Raw genomic sequence first — 21,866 nt, forward strand, 5'->3', positions numbered from 1 at the left:
GATATAAATAACGCTCCAGCTGTTGGCTGTTGTCACCAAACAATGACAACAGTTATGGCATGGTTATCTATAGTACTCATATATACAGTGCTCAATCTGTTTCTACCGAACCATCACTACAGTTTGGTCATGGTTAACTATAATACTGATAAATACTATGCTCTGCTTGTTGTTGTCGAACCATGATGACAGTTTGGGCATGGTTATCTATAGTACTTATATATACCGTCCTCAAGCTGTTGTTACTGAACCATCAGTACAGTTGGAGCATGGATAACTATAGTAATGGCATTTACAATGCTCCGCTGAGGTAACAGAAACACAACAATGGTTGGAGCATGGTGAACATAGTAATGATATATACCATGTTATCTAACCAGGACAACAGTCGGAGCATAGCTATCTAAAATACTCATATATACCATGTTCCAGCTACATGATGCTTTTGAAGTACAAAAATATGCGGAGCAGCATGTTATCCATAGTACTCACAGATGCCATGGGTCAGCCGTAGCTATCGAACCATGACAACAGTTAGGGCATAGTTATCTATAATACTGATACAAACAAGGAAGAATATCCAACAGGGAAAACCATGTTCCAAAAACGCAGCCTCAAACCATACTTGTCTGCACTTAAGTTACTGTTTCTTTCTAGTTTTGATAACAGTCGTGAATGTTTACATAGAGTAAGACTACTAATACAGAGCATGCTAGATAGCTGTTTTATTTCAATGCACTATTGCCGTAAAAACGACTTATTAACATACTTCATGACTTGGGCGGCTTCGGGTCTGAAATTAGTGTTGAACTCTAACAATAATTTCTTTCCCTTCTATACAAAACTGTCCGAAGTGTCTTGTCGATCTTGTTTCCGAAAATGAGGAAGAAGTAAAATATTCAAAGTCGTCAATGGCATTTTTTGCTGCCTCAATAGAACAAATGAACCGTAATAAGAGTCATTCTTCATAGTGAATTCCTCATCCCATTCCATGATGTTAATTGAAAACAGAAAACAGGCTAGTTATCTAAAAATAGACTTTTATTTGGGATGGCTATTTTTAGATGGCTATTTTTACACGATATTTGCACATGCGCATAACAATACCATGCGCGGCCTGTGCGTTATCCCTCTCCCAACCTTATAGTGCTGCCTCACTGGAATATCACGCCGTAGACACGTGGCTTGATACCCCACCCAGTCACATTATACTGACACCGGGCTTACCAGTCCTAGCACGATCACCTTAATGCTGAGCGCCAAGCGAGGAAGCTGCTAGTACCATTTTTATGTCTTTGGTATGACGCGGCCGGGATCGAACCCACGACCTCCCGCACTCGAAGCGGACGCTCTACCACTAGGCTACTGAGGCGGTTGAAAGAAGACTAGTACGCAAAACCTTTCAAATTGTCAGGAAAGATAATAACACATGAACGTTGTCTATCTGGTTTTATTAGAAGTTTTATTAATGCATTAACCGAAATCCGATTGGAAATGTTGATACAAATCTTTTTATTACAAGTAATGTAATAAACACCAGACAAGATAGAAGCTGTGTAAAATCAGGCTACAACACACAGGAGAAATACAATGAAAGTGAAACAATGCCATGCACTTTTGAAAAAGTGAAATACACTTTGAATAAGATATATGTCATAAAGCAGAGGAATTACAATGCCTTATCCCAATACACCACTAGTAATGAATAGTATTATTTTGAGACCGTCGATTTTCCATTGATTAAAATCATTTTAATATCAAAAAAAAAATCAATCTTACAAGGTTCATCAAAGAACTGTTTTTTTTTTCAATATCTAAGGAAAACTTAAAAACAGCATTATGAATTGAATAAATTTACTACACTTCACACAGTGAACCAGCACGGCATGTTTGATGATCATATGACTAAACTAATACTTAAAAGAATTGACCTCTGCTCTTTCTTTAGTGGTGATATATTCAGATTTTCAGAGATGCTTGTATTGAATTAGCGAAAAATAGAAATATGTTACACACGTGTAAGATAAAAGCTCTAAAGACGGACAAAGTCGTGGTTTTCACTTTCCATATTAGTTCAGAAACAAACATTTCAGTCACAGTTTCCATTAAGTCATATCTAATCATATGTAATGAACACTTAAGATTTTCCGATTTTCGGACAAAGTAACGTGTAAAAATGGTGCAAAATAATAGTACACTTTAAACGTTTGTCAGTAATTCACATGCTTAAATTCCTTCCCCTTTGTATAACAGATAGTTTATTCCATCAAGCTGCAAGTTTATAATTTACCTACTGTATACCAAACACTAAAAAAACAAAACAAAAAAACAAAACAAAAAAAAACAACAACAACAAAAAACAACAAACAAACAAAAAAAAAAAAAAAACAAAAAAAAAAAAAAAACATTAGATACAATTACAATTTAAAAACAGCTGCACGTACATATATGATGATATTTAGTCTGACTGATAGGACTTATCGAAGAGCCTGCTCTAATGGCGTTTACATATAAAGCATTATGTTTACCTCGTTTTGAATTCTTTTAACATTTTGTTTATGAAATGAAACATCTGTTTGGAAACCCTAATGAATTACAGCCTATTTAGTTTAGTGACTACAAGTAACAGTTTAAATATTCTATTGCGGTGAAGAAAATATTCCTGTGACATGTGAGATAGCCATAATTATGTATTGAAAAATATATAGAGATATACCGACGCCTCAGAATTAGAAGGACGTAAGTGGAAAATCATAGTTTTCGGCAAAACGAAAAAAAAAAAAAAGAAACAACTATTTATGACAGATACGCTTTCTAATTTTAAGGGCGTAAGTCGACCCTTCTAGTACAACATTTAAGTGCAGATACGCCCTTCTATTACTATGATTCTGAAAAACTTTCTAATTTTCTAATTTTCTAATAGAACTATGCCCCTTGGTATGTACTTTCAAAAAATGTATAATTCATAAAGGGCATAACTAGCACTTAAGCCCTTCTAATTATGGGGCGTCGATATATACAAATACCGCAAATATTTCCGATAAGGTGTTTACGTTTTCAACAATTACACTTAATAAAATGGTTGACGATATTTCGTAATCGAATTGATACACTTATGGCAATTGAACAATTTAAGAAAAATTTCAATTGAACTGTCGATAATTGTAAACTTTTTAATATGAAATTACTTGCCACCTATGACGCGGAAAGCCCGTTAAAAAGCTAAATAAAGATGCAGTTCATGAAAAACTGTGTTATGTATAAATTTGGTGGATAAAACAGTAAAATAATTTGAATAAGTCTAGACTATGTGCAACCACAGCGATAGCAGACGCAGTTTAATTTAGTTGTTCAGGGAAGGTAATGAAATGTGCAACAACCCTCATGCTACCAGTGTATGTTTTGTCCAGGGGGCTACCCACAGAATTATTATTAACTTAAAGCTTTAATCAAAATTGAGTTTAAACTTATACTTAATACTATCTTTACTTCAAATGTATAAAATCTTAATCCAATGTTATTTACTTTACTAAATATTAGATTAAGTTCGCATATAGAGCTTTATTCATAATCAAATGTTATGTAGTTACAGTTAATTGTTAATAAAGGAGCCTGTCACATTTATACTATGTTTATCTGAATACACTGTATGTAGTACTTTAAACCTAATGCATAGTACTGTTGATACACATAAACTTGTCAAGTTCGTTTTTTAAACTCTATTTCTGATTCTAACACGAACCGATTCATTTTCCTATTAAACAAAGAAGGCAGAAAACAGTGAATTATTATACAAGAAATCACTGTTCTGACGTCACAATTATTACGTCATGGCGTCAAACGGCAAAGCGACGCGCTGGAAAAGAAACCGATCGAAAACGGGCAAATCAAGGATGTACTTAAATCCTTAGTAACGTGTTAGAATCGAAATAATATATCTCATTTAGTGATTTGCTCTTGAATAAATCATTGTTTGTCGTTCAGATGCGTATTATTATATCACTCGGGCTGCGCCCTCGTGATATAATTCCTCCGCATCTGAACTCCAAACAATGATTTATTCAACGACAAATCACTGGATGAGATATATTATTTCTTAATTAACTCTCTCTTGGATTCGAGGCATTTTAACATCGGTTTCTGATAGTCACCGTTATTCATTTACTCAACCAGCAAAACAAAAATTCAAAAATGAGCACAATCCATGTCTAAACTACAATACTAAAAAAAAACATTAAGTTTATTATGCTAATTCATCAGTTCCTAGAAAAACAAGAATCTGACAAAAGCTTCCAGTTAGGGCGTACAAATTCCTCGCAAATTTATCGAATTTGTGATCGTATTTTTTCCTTCTAAATAATTAGATAAAGATAAATATACACATTTTGTTGGTCGTAAATATAGCCGTAATTAAATTTTCCAAAAGTCATCATTTCCGGTCAGGCTCAATGAGCCATTGCGCATAACTTTGACCAATAAGCGCCTAAATAATAAAGACTTTCAAAATGTCGGCCCCGATGTCAACTGGAGATGAAATTCAATTTGCATGGTATTGGAAATATTTATCCCATTTGTTTTAAATACTATTTCATATATTTCACATACGTAATACATGTTATCTAAAGGTGCTTCTAGCCCTCGCGGGGCCTAAGGCCCCGCTCGGGCTTTCCGTGTATTATATTACATCTATTTGGCTGAAACGATACATTGATTTTGTTTTAAAAGATAGTTTTCACATATCCATGTACTCTGTGTCATCACATTCCATAAACATCCCTGAGTCCGTTGAAACTGAATTGAGCGGGATAAACCTCTTCATTGTAGGAGGGCAGTCCAAAGCACTTAGAATATCATACAAAGGTGTAACAAACACTATGCCGTTGTTTTGACCTCCTTCAACGACACCTATAGCTACGGAATCTCCAAAGTTATCATCAAAGAAAACAAGTGCCCCTGAATCCCCTGGCAAAGCAAAATCCTTCCCATCTATCCTCAGCACTGGAATTTGGTTGTGGAGACGATATTCAAGCGCTTCCGAACGACCAGACATTTCCGTTGTTCTGACTACAGATCCAAGTAATCCAAGACTCCCTCTTGTGACTTCAGTACTTATTCCGTATTTATAGACCTCAGACCGTTTTCGTATATTTGACCTTTTACACACCTTTCCTGTACCGAAAACCATAGGGTTACTGTCGTCAAATCCTTAAAATATAAAGAAATTTTATCATAGAATAAAATGTTAATAAATAATGATTCGTGAACCATCCATTATTGACAATCAACTGTCATTAAACACTGAATTGCTCTGCAAGTGCACTGATACAGCAGTAGAAAATTTCTAAAAAGACATTCTGAAAGGTCTGAAATGGACACATTCAGTGGACACTATGAATACTTTTGTTGTAGGTTTGTTACATTCATACGGTGGTATGTTTAGGACATGCATTTAATTTTTTTAAGATTAAATTATCTCGTGCGCACTACATCTCATCTCGAGCGATCAACATCTTATCTCGTGCGCACGACATCTTATCTTGAGCGATCAACATTTTATCTCGTGCGCTCGACATCTTATCTCGATCGATCAACATCTTATCTCGTGCGCACGACATCTTATCTTGAGCGATCAACATCTTATTTCGTGCGCAGGACATCTCAACTCGAGTAATCAACATCTTATCTCGTGTACACGACATCTTATCTCGAGCGATCAACATCTTATCTCGTGCGCACGACATCTTATCTTGAGCGATCAACATCTTATCTCGTGCGCACGACATCTTATCCCGAGCGATCAACATCTTATCTCGTGCGCACGACATCTTATCTCGAGCGATCAACATCTTATCTCGAGCGATCAGCATCTTATCTCGTGCGCACGACATCATAACTTGAGCGATCAACATCTTATTTCGTGCGCACGACATCTTATCTCGAGCGATCAACATATTATCTCGTGCGCACAACGTCTTATATCGAGCGATCAACATCTTTTCTCGTGCGCACGATATCTTATCTCGAGAGATCAACATCTTATCTCGAGCGCACGACATCTTATCAATATATATTTAGGCCCTTTGTGTGAATTCAGATCATCAGTAAAAACATACGACTGCCATCGTTTTTGCTTTTGTTTCGATTATGCTTTCAACCATTTCACATGTTGCAAGGTTATAATTTAAATAAGCAAACTGATAAAAAAGGCAGCAAAAATTCAGTGACGACGCGAAGAAATAAATTTAAGTCCTTGACAAAAGAAAAGATTTAGTATGTAGGCCTCGTCCATATATTAAAGAATTTCCTTGATTTCCCTTAATTCATGCATGCAATTTTATAACTTTTCTGCGCGAATTTATCAGTCGAACTGCGATTTGTCGCTATTCTAACATGCAGAAAGCATCATTGATTATGTTCATTTAATTTTGAAGACAGGATGACCAATTATGTGCACTGCTCTCCCAAATGATGTGATAAACTTGTACATGTACTTGTGGGAAGTTTAAATAACGTCGGAAAAGGCGGGACCCTAATTATCAACTTGTCCGTATTTTTTACTGATGACCTAAATACACACAAAGGACCTGAAAATATATAGATAAGATATCGTGCGCTCGAGATAAGATGTCGATCGCTCGAGATAAGATGTCGTGCGCACGAGATAAGATGTTGATCGCTCGAGATAAGATGTCGTGCGCACGAGATAAGATGTTAATCGCTCGAGATAAGATGTCGTGCGCTCGAGATAAGATGTCTTGCGCATGAAATAAGATGTTGATCGCTCGAAATAGGATGTCTTGCGCACGAGATAAGATGTTGATCGCTCGAGATAAGATGTCGTGCGCGCGAGATAAGATGTCTTGTGCACGAGATAAGATGTTGATCGCTCGAGATAAGATGTCGTGCGCACGAGATAAGATGTTGATCCCTCGAGATAAGATGTCGTGCGCTCGAGATAAGATGTCGAGCGCTCGAAATAAGATGTCGTGCGCACGAGATAATTTAATCTAAAAAAATAATTGCATGTCCTAAACATACCACCGTACATTCAGATATGATTCTTACATTGATAGAATTTGTTTGATCGTAAAAGTATCATACTTTAAACAGTAATAATTAGTCGCTTGATTCCTCATTTCATGGATTACAATACAATGTCTCCGCTTATGTATCGCAGTAGGAAATATAATTCTATCTTTGAGAATTTAAGTTGTATTACTCCTGATACTCATTCATGCTATTACATGGTATTGACAAACTTAGAAACAGTTTATAATATAAAAGGAATAGAAACTGAAATCCCCGTTTGAAAGCCATTATGCCGTTTGAATTAGGTGTAACGTCTTAGCCTACCTATGTCACGGTAGTTTTTGGATGTAGGAAAAGAACCATCTACTGGATGTCTATCGAATATCTCGAAAAGGGCGACTTCCATTCCAATCCTACCGTTACCACCTTCGGTGTAAACAGCAGAAACTACTCGTCCAAATGATAGTGCTCTATGATCAACAGGTTGGAACACTTGTTTATCATTTTCCATTAAGCTTATGCATCCTAAGTTTTTAATTTTCTCCATTTCATCGCCAGAGACAACAACATGTGCACATGTTAAACCACAAAGACCAAATGATGGATGGTCAAGAAATCCTTCAAGTGTTCCTACAAGTAGTTCTCCGTTGTTGTTTTTAACATTAGCATGAATTGCTAATCCCATCTTTAATTTCTGATGAAAATCCAATGGTCCACCACCAAATTGTGTAAAACCATCTTCTAAAACATCAGTCGGATAGCCGCAAATGTCAGATGGAAAGGGAAGTTCTGCAACAGGTATTAAACCCTTGATATGAACATACAAAGCAATACATAACTTATCGTGTATCATAGCATCTTTTGTGCCAAAAGCTATAGATTTTTTCATACTTGGGGATATGATATTTAAATTTTTGTGATTGTCCATTAACGTGTCTGCGTTTTCGGAAATGCAATTTTCTAATGCCTCCACTTCTTCTTCCGTAAATTTATCATCGTTCTGCTGACCGTTTTCCACTTCTGCCAAGACTATTCTACTTTCTTCGTTGTAAACTTTAGTGTTCCTTTCATAAATGTTATAGTGATTTATGTTGACGCCAACATTGCTATTCCTTGTAATGACAACAAAAACAATATTAATTTTGTTATTTTTCTTGTAATCGATGCATTTGTATGCGGCCCATACGTCAGCAATCTCAGTCGACTGTGTTTTGATATACTCGGATATTGTATCGCAGATAGTTAAACATATTTCGGAACGCCTCCCGAATGCGCAGCAAGCCGACTCAAGTTCAGACTGATCGGGTAATATTCTCATATTGAGCAATCGGTGTGCTTCCCTTCTTCTGTTAGTGGCATCTTCCATTTTTATACAGTTAATCCATTGTCTTCTGCCTACAAGATAATAAGAAATAAGATTAAATACAACTGGTATAGAGTTTGTGTTAAGGATTGTGTTTTCTCAAAATGTAATTTCTAGTATACACTTATTGAATGTTTTGCCGATCAATAGTCAAAACTATTTCCCGATGTTCTGAGGAAATAAGAAATTAATTTTCACAGTTTTATTTTTAAATGATTTACTTATTAGCCCAGTAAATATGCGTTGAACATTAACCTGTAATATAACACAAGCTATGTACTGGCGACTCATTAATCATATTTGATATCAACATGCAAGAAAAAAAAAGTACAAAATGTATAATGGAGTTACAATGTACATAATATTCACCTTTTTCTAAAAGCTGTTCATTTGACCCCATTCCTTCCAACAATGGATGATTTTCTGTGTTTGAGCAAGATTGACTGATGGACGGTGAATTGAAAGCACCTTTAAAACAGATTTTAATATGTAATATCAAATACAATGTTTGTAAAAATGTAATGTAATCAGTATACGGACATTTAATATTTTAATCATTTATTTTCAATATAGCGTACCTACGATTGCATTTTACATATAAAAAAGGCAGAATTCAATTTCCGTCCATTAATAAAGCATTTCTGTGGAGAAGTAAATACCAAAAAAGAAAGAAAACGTACGAAAAAGAGCTTTACGATTCATGTACAAGGATTACCAGTCAGATTACGACAGGCTTTTAAGTAAATCTCAAATTCCAACCTTAAAAATTAGAAGGTTATGATATACAACCATAGAAACTTTCAAGATAATAAGCAGTCACAATCTTATCTCCACGACTTAGTTAAAATAAAAAAAAAATCGTATTCTTTTAGATACACCAACACGGCTGAAGTAAGAAACAGAAGATACGGTCTCATATCTTTCCCAGACTATGGAACTCATTCCACTAGTTTCAGGGGAATATCTGATAATAATCATAGTATGTAACGGGAGTGAATCAATTCCGTTGTCTGATTAACTCGTGGGACGGGCAGATTGTTGCTCTAATTCAATTGTTTTTGCTAGGTTCAGTTCTTGCCCTTTTTTCCACCTTTTTCCACCCTCTGTCAACCTTTGTATTATTACTTTGCTTAGTATTGTACATGTGCTGGTTGCTTGCATTATGCTTTTAACTGGTTTTTAGGCCTAGGCCAATATTAACAGATGTATTTCAGGTTAAATCAAATTTGTATGTATTAATATTTATTGTGATTTGCTAATGCTGTAACCCTAATACATGCACGTACACTTTTATTTTGTTATTATATATACTTGTTATTCATGTCGGTCAATAGCTATCCATAGCTAATGTTGTCGAGTTGACCTAGATTTTGGTCTATCCTAACACAACAGTTTACAAATGTACTTCAGATTGGATTGTAGATTTTCAACTAGAATTTAAGATAGCACAACAACAATTTTATATCATTATCTTCAGTATGAGTTTGTATAGAAATATCCACTAAGCTTGTATCTTATAATTAAAGCTAGTTTACGTACCTGTTCTCATACGGTGTCGCCGTTTAAATCTCACCACTAAGAAGACAACAAGACATCCGATCGCAACAATAGCAACTATGGAACTTGTAAGTGCAGCAGCAATAAGAACAATATTCGCCTTATTATTTGCAATAGCTGCAAAAAAGTGCTAGTAAAAATACCAATTCTTTATCGACCAAAATAATAATCACTCTTTCTAAAATAAATCTTCAATAAAACATTACTTATTACAGATGTATATCTTGTTAACTACAGTCAAACCTGTGTTAAAGGCCACCTCTGAACAGAGGCCACCTGGCTCTAAAGACCACATGTTTTGTTTCCAGTTTTTAACATTTACAGTGTATTTTAACCTGTGGATAAAGACCACATTTTGGCTCTCCCAATGGTGGTCTTTACAGACAGGTTTGAATGTACTACAAATTTCACAATCTGATTTCTTCACTGAATTATCCAAAAACTGTTATTTGAGCCGAATAAAATTATGTAGAGCACCGGCTACCTCTAGTCACGGAAAATGCTTATATATGCAAAGATCGATTTGAATAGAGCATTTAATTGCGTAATGATCAGTATTTTGTAAAAAGAAACGAAATAAAATGTATTAAATAATATTTTTGTCATCCACCGGAAATTCAAAATGCGGTACATCTTTAAATCTAGAACTGCTTTATGACAATTTATTAGAAATTAAAGCCCGTATAATTTTTAAAGTTGAAATTTGTTCATGAAATAACCGATAGATGGAAAGAAACATATGTCTGCTGCCAATATATAGGTCTCAAAATATACAACACATGTATTGCAATATGAGTAAACAAAAAAAAAAAAAAAGAAAAAAAAAGAAATTCAAGATTCTAGCAGCTTGACTATATTATCCTCTTTCGAAGTTAATATGGATTACTTTACCTTAGATTTGAAATAATAGATATCTGATAATAATCAAAGTATGAAACGGTTATTTCCCAGGGCAGATTTTAATAAAATTTATTGACTGGTTGTTGAATATAGAAGTCCCATTTAGATAATAAATATTATAAAATATGACGGAAACGGCCTTAAATCTGTTTAAAGACAGAATAACAATAAATCTTTAGGTGAATAAATGATAGCTTCACTTTTGTTTTGGTCTACTAACACAAGGCAAGTTAAACAGAAACAAGCATATGCTATGTCTCAAATAATTGTCCGTTCATAAACACCCTAGATAAAAAATGTTTTGATAAAAGAAAAGTCGTTTTGAAAGCCAAAAATCATCGTGATTTAAACTAATTAAGTAAGTTAAATAAAAAACGTACCTGAAAGGGAAAGGCAATGTTGTTCTAACATTAATTTTGTCAGCTGGGATCTCTTAAATCATTTAAAGAAGTGAAAGAATTTTCAAAATCGGAGTAAAGATGAGAAAGGTATGAGCATTTAAATATTTGGTCAAATAGGCTGTCATTTTGTTTCCATGGCAACAAAGAAACAAAATGGCGGATTTATTATTTTTTAAATACACATCTGAACTACATTTACTTATTACTGTAAAATAGTTTCTCTATTTTTTCCACCTATAGTGAAAGAACTTATCATGTTTTACACCTTACACTCATGAAGCATATGAAAATTAGTCTTTTAAAAGGTTATTTGCTAAATGAAGTATTCATGCAGCAGTGCGTAAATGACGTCATAAACACACTAAAATGGCTGCCTCTATTATCAGCCATTTTCTTAAATTTCAAACTGCCATATCTTTTTCAACAGTTGTCCGATTTTAAAAAATCTTTTAGCAGTATGAAAGGTTTGATGATGACTTTCATATAAAATTAACTTATTATCAGGCTTTTCTTACCCTTTGAATCACTTGAAGGACACGAATATTGCATAACTATGTATGATGCAACTGCATTGATTGTAGAACATAACGACTGTTTTCCATCCAATGATACATTGCAACTTCTTTTTTCTGAACATTCTTGCTGGATGTTATGCAAATTCTTCGACTTGTTGTCATGCACGATGCAATCACTGGCATTATAGCTACAACATATGCGTTCGCAGCCTTCCCTGTACCCGTACTGTACTGAATGTATGCATATTGTCGACCTAGTGCCACAATTAATGGGGACATGTGTGTAGTTGCAGGTTGTTATAAAAAGAAATGGTTCCGTTGGCGTATTGTCTGAAATAAACAAGTTTATAAGGATCTTACATGCCTGCCTGTGTAAGACGGGGTTTTCCCTACCCGAGGGACAGTGTGGAATGGAAAACCGAGCGTTAGCGAGGTTTTTTATCCATGCTGTCCCGAGGGTAGGGAAAACAGCTGTCTTACACAGGCAGACATGTTAGATCAGTTTTCTTGCCTATCATGTTCAAAATAGATCGTGGAGACAAATAGGTTTGGGTATTTCCTGATATTATTTATAAAGTTTATGACGTCACCATGGTACCAGTACTATGTGACGTCACCTTAGTGCACGCTATTTTAGACAAGGTTTTTCCCTAGGGAAAGACAGGAATATCTATCCCCGGCACGTGCTCGGATAAATGTATACTTTCCCCGCTAGGTAGGCAAGAAAAAACGGAGTCTTACTTGTGTCGCTGTGGGATCAAGAAGAATATTCATTTGAACACTTTTATAAGATAATGAATTTAATAGTAATTTTAGTGAATTCGTTTTTGACGAAATTCGATACTTGTCTTTAAATACTTATTTCACTTACAAGCAAGAGCACGTGCATTGAAAATTTATAATCATATGAAGCTAGAAAGATAGTGTTAAAACTTGTCTGTAAAAATACATATTTAATTATATGTAAATAAATATAGTATTTTGAGAATTTTTATCGTCCATAATGTTGATCTTACCATTCGTTATAATTATGATGATAATCTTCCATGTCCGTTGAAGAATCTGATGATCGATCTTTGATTTCTTGTCGATCGACAGCCCTTTTGACTTCGTTTTAGCATAAGATTTACTTTATTCCTAATTTTCTTTTTTTCTATCTCCTACCTTGTTTTTACAAATGAGAGATAAAAATAAATAAAAAAATGTTTTATTTCACTTCCTAGTTATCACAAATGTTTGTTTGCTAGTCTTACCTGAATGTTTAATGCCAAGACCGGCAGCAACCATCACAAACTGAGCCAATATCAAAATCATGATTAGCATTAAAACGCACTTCTTTAGTGATATCACTTTTAAAACGTCACAAACCTGTAATCAACATGTATAAAGTGACCTTTATAAAACGCTTTAAATTTGAAAAAACGGAAGTAAAGTAAAGATAGTTTGCTATTCGAGTTATTTTGTAAATGATGCGTGCACACAGGTTTAATGGTTATAAACCTAAGGATAGTTTTACATAGTCTGACTATTTGATGTCTTAGGTCAATTTGACTATCCTAACTCTTATACAACATAGCAATGCCTTCATTTTGAAAAAAAAATACTTCGTTACACACAAAGTCATCATTTATATGTCGAGTCCGTGGGTTTCTGCTACGTTTTGGTGGTTGAATGACATCATTATCTGTCCTGTGTGGTGTGTGAATTCTCCAAAATCAGGCAATTTTTTAATCATTTTTTTTTACACAAATTATTATAGCCGAAAGTTTTGCATCATGTCTGACAAGTTCTCTGATATTTAAGTTATTCTAAGTTAGAAAACAATGGCACACATGTAGTCGATCAGTCAGCATATCTGATATGCATAATAACCTCGCATTTCCCTATTGACTTAGCCGATTATTTGTATTATAGTCATGTAACATTATCGTGTTTACTGAAAATTATTTTTTCTTAAGTATATAAGTTGTATATAGGATTCTTTTTACATTTGATGGCTGAGAGAACAAATCTGAATGTACATTTCCTTCTGAATCAAAATAATGAATATCTACAATATCTTCGATGAATTAGAAAACTCCAGTCACTACAATCTTTCAACAATGGTAGATGTTCAAACTGCAATCTATTTATTCATTTAGGTTATCCCATAAAAATCAATTATGTGTTTTAAGTGATTTAATACACTAGAAAAGTTCAGTAATTATGAAACACATGATATATTTTTTGCATGAATATGTTTTCCACTTTCATCGAAAAGTATGAAAATAAAATGTTTCATGTGTGGTGTAGCCACGACTGAACTCCATTTTTTTATCGCAATATACGAGAAGAACATTCATATCCATGACAAAGACTGGAATATTCTGTTTATTATATACAAAGTATAGTTCGACAGCGAATTTTGAGCCATGACTATTTTATGCGGGACAGTTGATTCGTCCAAAAAGAGTAGGGACATATATGTGTTACATAGTAAAGCAGTATAAGTTATCGATGAAAGTAAACGGATGCATGTCCCAAAGCATATGGTATTGGCTTAACAAACTCGCTTTTTGAGGTTCGAGCTTTGGTAAGTTCACATTAAAAGAATCGTTTGTTTCGATAAACATTGCACACTATATATTGCTATAGGCGATATTCCAGCAACGGTGATCATTGAGCTTAACTCGGATTCCGATACATCATCGAGCTGACGAGACTGACACAGCTGAATAGACACAACAAGTGAAGTTGAAATTATGTGACATGAATTAAATTGAAGTAAAAGTAGTAAAATATATCAAAAATATAGAAACAAGGAAAAAATAAGTCAAAGATTATTATTAAAATATATAAAATGGTTTTGAAAAAGAGGCTTCAAACATTCTTTACTAAAATGAAATAAAAATAATGTACGAAAAAAACGGTCGTAACATGAGCTTGAACTCGCACCTCATGGTTTTTAATCATTACACTCTACCAGTTGCGCCAGCGATATAATAAAGTTCAAGGTAAACAGAAACATACAAACTTACTCTATGGAAAATGCACCGAAAAACGATATAACCCAATTGAAAAAGTATATCATTCCGTCAAGGTCGAACTATAGTTGAAATAGCGACAATTACCACAACACCTTCTTCGTGCAGTGCAGCCGAATCGGAAGAGCTGGATCTCCCACTAAAATTTGTAAAAAGAATTTGTGAAATTATTATTGAACATAGGTCCAACAGTTTCGTGCAGGAATTTTTTAAAAAGTTTCTGCTATTTGGGGGGAATCTGGAAGCCATATGCATATATGCATTTACTTGTCAGAACGATTTCAACAATCTTGGAAGAGGGTAAATCCAAATATATTCCTGAAAAATTATTTCGGATTTGGGCCTGTAGTTTGTGAGGAGGACATTCTAACACTATGAGCACATATAGGTAATAGATCACGGCCGAGGAAGCTACAGATTTTGACAAATAGGAATAATTTGAACATTTTAGGACAGTGTCTATTTAATAATTAATAAAATACATGTAAGTTGTTTAATTTGAACGAAATATTGTTACTGTAATGCCTAACACAAATATTCATAGTTTCTCGTTCTTCAACCTACCCACACAAATTGCCCCTAAGGACTGAAACTAATTGTTGTTTACCATTCTTACCCCTGCTGGAAGGTGAATTAGTTTATTTTGATTACCCTAGTTAGCTATTATTACTGTCAGGAGTTATAGTAGTTAACTATTACCTGTTACTACAACTAACGTTTACATCAGTTAACTTAAACTACTGTTAACAGTTACACATGTTAACTATTACGAGGGTTGATCCAAAAGTAATGTCACTGTAGCCATAAAATCGTGTGTTATAAAAGGGCCCCGGAATAAACAAAAATGCCTACCGAAGTACCTTCATCTATTTGAAGAATTGTCCAGAATATCGATAAGATATGCTGCATAGTTTTACCGATATCGACATATACGGAAGGCATGCTTGCAGCGATCGCCGCACGTCACTGACGTTATTGACGTTCGAGATGACGTTTCTCACTTACTCGATTTTCTATACAGCGCTCTTATGTCTTTTACCTATATACGTAAAGCATCAACATACAAGTCCTTTGAAAGAGATGAAAATGTATTTTTACATTCAGTTTTCAAACGATCAAGGTCCTGGAAATGGACCCCTCGGAGTTTATCTTTCAGCGTTGGAAATAAGAGAGACGTTCTTGTGTAAACGTACCCATTCAGATCTTCCGGTTATTTGGCGACGTCTAGTGACTCATTGCCGTCCCTGACACGCTCATAACACCTGTATACATGCCCCCTGATCGCTGTTTTGTTCATATGTGTTATTTATCGTCTGCATGACTTCTAAAGGTGATTTCTTTTGAAAATACGAACATAGCTAAATGGGCTGAACATAGTTCATCAATTTACAATAATCATGAATTCAAAATCTGGTTACCATCCAAAACAATGGATGTAATGGGCAACTTATTTTTTTTAATGATCAAACATGGCCAAATGGGCTAAACAATTAATGTACAATAATAAAAAAATCAAAAATTTGGTTATGATCCAACACAATGGATATAATGGTCAACCTGTTTTTTTTTAAATGATCGAACACAGCCAAATGGGCTAAACAGAGTTCATCAATATACATTGATCATAGATTCAAAATCCGGTTACCATCCAACACAATGGATATAATCGGCAACCATTTTCTTAAATGATCTAACATAACCAAATGGGAGAAACACAGTCAATACACATTAATCATAAATTCAAAATCAAATACCATCCAACACAAGTTTATCCTTAAGCAGTAATCATAAATTCAAAATCCAGTTACAATCCAATACAAAGGATAAGGATGGTACCCTTTTTCCTAAGCCAGTACTGGCTGATACAGTCAGACATTAGCAATTGGGCTAACTATAGATTAAGATCTGAAAGGCTAACTATAGATTAAGATCTGAAAAACAGTCACCCTTCTACAAATGACAACAAGTTATAACTACTTTTTTGTAGGAAGCCAACTTGCGTTATATTTATTCATTTGATTGTTTTATTAACAATATTCTTCTATACAAACCATATACATTAGCCATCAGGACTAAGAACAAACATACTGCAAGAAACGGTGGTATATTGAAAAGTGAACCTAATTATTTTCCTCACACATGCGCACTTAATTACTTGATCCGTGCTCATGAAAATTTAACATTGCTTAATATATGTGTGAAATGGAAGCTTAATTACTTCGCTTTAGAAGAAAATACTTTTCAGATAAAGTTGCTTAAACCCTCTGTTTGTAAGCAGGTATCATGAATAATAGACTCTTTCATGTGTTTATTGTTCCTTCTCTTGAGAAGGAATACTTAGGGCCGGTAAGTAACACTTGACTGAGCAAGTGACCTCGAAATCTGTTGTCATTACAAGCTGGCCAATCAAACTCCGTGACCCTAGAAATATTCTCTGACGTTAAACATATTTTTTTTTCTAACTGAGGCGACTCTGACTGAACGCGTTCCACGGATAACATAGGATGATTGATTCTTGAAGAGCGTAACATGTGTACAAACAGATAGACATATATCAGCAAATTTACAGGTAAACAACAAAATAAATATTATCGTTTCCTTCGAATGCAAGGTCCGATATGTGAAAACAAATCCCATTGCGACCCTCTAATTATATGTGACAAATTCACGCAGCATGTGGAATTGGATTGATCTGGTCAAATATGTATAGCCATTGTATTCTTATTGCCGTATTTACTCCACTGAAAGTGGTAACGTATTTACTTTGGTGTTAGATTTAACAATTTATGTTAGCACAAATACTAGTCGAACTAATCCGACGTATACAGTTTGTTTTATATTGTGACGGTCGAACTGCAGTGGCTGCAAAAGTCAGAAATTAAAAAGCAGCCACTCAGCAACAGTAAGCTTGTCTACATAAAACATCTGTTTGACATTTTAGGCAGTATAAGACAACATAGTTCTTTTCTTTAAATTTTAGTGTTTTTTTCTTCTTTTTTTTCTTTTTTTTTGTATTTTGGTACAGAAATAAACGCATTCTTCGTGCAAAATGTAACGCCCCCAGGTGCTCTTAAAAAGTAAGTAAAGTTTCTTCTTGACGAAAGTCCTCACCTGATGGAACAACTTATTTCCAGCCGAGCTCACGGCAGGCGTCATTTACCTCTCCAGCATCCAGTCTAGACTGATACTGTTGGAAACAGTACCAAATTAAAGTAAATCACCCAGTACTGAACACTAGTCGGGATATCAGCCGCAACCGGGAATCGATCCGGTTCCGGTAATCGAACGCGGATCGCCGACGTAGTCCAAACTGCTGACCACTGCGCCACTGACTCCCTGATTAAACGGGAGGATACGGAATGTCAATATGGTACAATAGTCTTGTCCTTGTGTCCAATTCTGGGGTTCCGCACACTGATGACCAATATTTTAAACAGATATTGCAAACCAATTTTTTTTCAAGATGATCATTATATATTTATATAGATGTGTCCTAGAAGGAACTTTTGCTATGCTTTAACTTGTTATTCCTTCTCTTGAGAAGGAATATTATAGTTCAACAAGTCACACTTGACTGAGCTACTGATACCGAAAGCTGTTGTAATTACAAGCTGGCCAATGAAACTCCGTGACCTTAGAAATAACCTCTGACGTTAAACTATTCTTTCTCAATTGAGGCGACTTACACAATACTAAACCCGAGGATGATTAATTGATTCTTTTATTTCCTCCTGAACATAACATATGTACATTCACTAGATAGACATATATCAGCAAATTTAAAGACACTGATTCTGGTATGCCTGGTATGTGGCCTATGGAGATGATAAGGTCTGCGTATTGGCGATAAGGGCCGATACACAAGTCAGGACCATTGGTAGACTTGCTTCTGTTTATCATAATAAGCTACTGTATACAAAATGTAGCTACTGTGCAGTAAATAAATTGCAGGTGATATTTCTCACCTTTATAGCAAATCAGTTCTCACCTTTATAACGAGTTTAGAAAGCTTGATTGAATTAGGGCTAAATAAACAAAGTGATAAGATACAACAGTGTTTTATCATATTTTTAATAAAGTAAGTTTTTTAACAATTACATCTCATTATTGCTGTTTTTTATTATCAAAAATATAAAAAATGCATTCAGGCACATAGCTTTTAGAAGTAATAAATTATTGTGTATTTTGAACAATGATATATCTTTATTACTAGATTTTCTTATACATAAAAGAAAGTTAACATTACTTAGACAACACAAGAGGAATTAAGCATTTTTAATATATAACATCCTTCTGTCTATAAACCTTCTTTATGTATTAAAAATGCAACTGAACGCTTCTTTAATTTCTAATAAAATCCAGCAATTATCTTTTCTTTTTGTTTTTATTTTGTTACTTTTGATAAAAAGATCATAATCATTGAATAAACAAACTTGTAATTTCTCTTATTAAGTTTTGAATAATTATTTTATAGTGAGAAATGCTTTGCTATAAGAGTTATAATTTAATTGGCCAGGACATTACTCAACATGACTAAGCAATCAAAATTAGTATCTTATCAATTAAAATAATTTTGTGTACATGCTGAAAAAAGACTAAAAAGCAACAGCATTTCAATTAATAAAATGCAAAACACAGGAAATAACCAATTTACCTGTAGGCAATAAAATTTATGATTCTCTGACAATAATTACGCTACATGTCAAGTCTACAGGGGTTTTATGGACCCTTATCAGACTGGACCAGACAGGATCTTGTATATTGGGGATTAAAAAGTCTGGTATTTGGGGGGGGGGGGGGGGGGGGGGGGGGGGGGGGGGGGGGGTCACTTATATAGAAGATTTTCTTTGCCTTTAAATGTAAACAACCAAATATTATCGTTACCTTCTAATGCATGGTTAATATGTGAAAACAAACCCCATTGTGACCCTCTAATTATGTGCAAGAATTCACACATCGAATCATAATACATTAACCGGGTCAATGTCTTATTGCCGTATTTACTCTACTGAAAGAGGTAACAGATTTAATTTGTTGTTTGATTTTACAATTTATGTTAAATAACTAGCGTAAATACTTACCTGGTATTTTTTGGCAGTATAAAACAGACATTGCAACCAAAATTTTACAAGATGGTCATTTTATATTTATAAAGATGTGCCCTAGAAGGAACTTTTGGTATGCTTTAACTTGTACTACATATAGTTTAACAGACTACATGAATAACTCGCCACTTGTATACAGAAATCGTCTGCTACACTGATTGCATGGATGTTTACACATGTCTATTTTTAACACTGCATTACAAAGGAATGCACTGTTACCGAAATTCGCGTGGGAAACCACATAATTACAAACATAAATTTGCAAGACATATTACCAATTCAGTAATTCATATTACCTTCAAATATCGACCTGCTCTTTTACCTCTCGTTTAAGTGTACACCTTCCAGTAACACACAAATAAACACTTCAATACTCCAGGACTAAATTGTAGTAGTTCACAAAACAAATAGTCATTATGATAACTGCAAAGTATAATAGAAAAGCTATTAATCAATTTAATGTTGAAATCCTTCGGTAATTACACAGATATATCCGTACAATAAATACAAACTATATTAAAGATAAGAAAATAATACCAGCCTACCTCCCTGCTATATAAACTGCATAACTTACAGATTTAAATCACTCAACAAAAATCTTAAAAAACTATTTAAGTTTTTTCTCACAATATCTAAATGAGCATAGAATAATTAAGTCCATATATTAAACATCAGCAAGTATAGCACATTTTCAGATTACAGGTATCACTACGTCAAACTCAATGCGGTCATCCCTATTATTAGTAACAGAGATTTTCGGACAGTAGAATTCTATAGCACATAGAGTTAATTACTGTAAGGATTGCATTTGCACATTCTTATCTCACAGTAAATGATGTACCTGGCCAATGTTGCAAAATTTGTCTATATTTAAGGCACTAGTATGCATATTAACTGAGATGGTTGAATATTTGATGCATTTTGTTCATATCTTTTTTACTATAATCATAAATGGAATATACATGTAATAATTGATCATGTATATATATTTATGAGACTTATTCTTTGTAAAAGAAATGCTTATAAAATGTCTTAACAATTGGCGAAATGGGTAGTTAAAATAAGAACATCTGCATGATTTTATATATATACGATAGTATAACTTAAAATATTAATGGGTTGTAATTTTATAGCCCATTTTAAGCTATGTTATGAATGTACCTAGTAAAGGTGCTGGACAAACTTTTAAACTTAAATATTAATTTCCACGATGTTATTATATGATATTTGTTAATGATAATAAATGAATTGTATTTTGTTACAATTTCTACTTTTGAAGACGGAAAATTAAGTTTGAATTTAGTAACTTTTACACATAATAATTATTTATATAATCTTGAATGATAGTAAAAAAAATGCAAAAAATATCTTGTTTTTAATTTTTGTTACATATATAAATTTGTAACATTTGTTCTGACAGATTCTACTTGTTTTTTTTTTCTTTATTGTTTGTTGCAGCATTATTATCATTTTAGTCCTATTTAGGCTATGTATCATGAGTCTCTGAAGTAATGTAAACTGTCATACAACTTCCCCACAAAATTTGGATCGAGAACAAATTATTTCTGATTTACTCTCTCTAGTCAAACTGTCACTGAGATCAAACATTCAACATCTGGATTGGTCACATTGAGTTGGATAAATACTTATTATGTTTTAGTTTAAACAAAAAATTATTAATTTTCTTACAAAGTTAAGACAGTTTTTCATGATCTCTCCACCATTGTTCTCAAAAAAGGGAAAATTGTTTTATATTGACAGATCACATAATGTAACTTTCATATTAATATGTATTTTTTTATTGATATAGATTTCAATCTAATTAAGGCTTCAATAACAGATGGTTTATTTTCGTATCGGTGTCATCTGTTGTTTACATTCACCAATTATCAAGAGCTAACACAGAACAATATGTGATTTGATTTTATGATTAGTTAAAACCAATTTTTAATGTTATTTTTTATTCATCAAGT

General features: G+C 33.8%; 2 protein-coding genes across 2 annotated transcripts; both read right to left on the bottom strand.

The window, feature by feature from the left end:
• Positions 1-1,434: 1,434 nt before the first annotated feature.
• LOC123537134 (uncharacterized) lies at positions 1,435-8,418 on the bottom strand. Its single transcript, XM_053528891.1, has 2 exons — positions 7,354-8,418; positions 1,435-5,205 (listed from the first exon to the last, which is right to left on the bottom strand). The coding sequence occupies exons 1-2, from the start codon at positions 8,393-8,395 to the stop codon at positions 4,733-4,735; spliced, it is 1,515 nt and encodes a 504-aa protein (XP_053384866.1). The 5' UTR covers positions 8,396-8,418; the 3' UTR covers positions 1,435-4,732.
• Positions 8,398-19,576, bottom strand: LOC128546013 (uncharacterized). Its single transcript, XM_053528694.1, has 6 exons — positions 14,783-19,576; positions 13,019-13,133; positions 11,766-12,095; positions 9,932-10,066; positions 8,751-8,860; positions 8,398-8,424 (listed from the first exon to the last, which is right to left on the bottom strand). Exons 2-6 carry the CDS (start codon positions 13,086-13,088, stop codon positions 8,398-8,400), a joined length of 672 nt encoding a protein of 223 aa, XP_053384669.1. The 5' UTR covers positions 13,089-13,133; positions 14,783-19,576.
• Positions 19,577-21,866: the final 2,290 nt, after the last annotated feature.

Source organism: Mercenaria mercenaria, chromosome 17 (assembly GCF_021730395.1).
Source record: "Mercenaria mercenaria strain notata chromosome 17, MADL_Memer_1, whole genome shotgun sequence".
Lineage (NCBI taxonomy): Eukaryota > Metazoa > Mollusca > Bivalvia > Venerida > Veneridae > Mercenaria > Mercenaria mercenaria.

What these genes read in the sequence shown, in the direction of transcription:
- LOC128546013 (XM_053528694.1), bottom strand. Translation starts at nt 13,088, where the DNA reads ATGCTAATCATGATTTTGATATTGGCTCAGTTTGTGATGGTTGCTGCC. An exon ending in TCCTTCAAGTGATTCAAAGG is followed by an intron (nt 10,067 to 11,765) that starts GTAAGAAAAGCC and finishes ACTTTTTTGCAG; the next exon opens with CTATTGCAAATAATAAGGCG. An exon ending in TAGAAAAAGGTGAATATTAT is followed by an intron (nt 8,425 to 8,750) that starts GTACATTGTAAC and finishes ATTATCTTGTAG; the next exon opens with GCAGAAGACAATGGATTAAC.
- LOC123537134 (XM_053528891.1), bottom strand. Translation starts at nt 8,395, where the DNA reads ATGGAAGATGCCACTAACAGAAGAAGGGAAGCACACCGATTGCTCAAT. An exon ending in CAAAAACTACCGTGACATAG is followed by an intron (nt 5,206 to 7,353) that starts GTAGGCTAAGAC and finishes TTATATTTTAAG; the next exon opens with GATTTGACGACAGTAACCCT.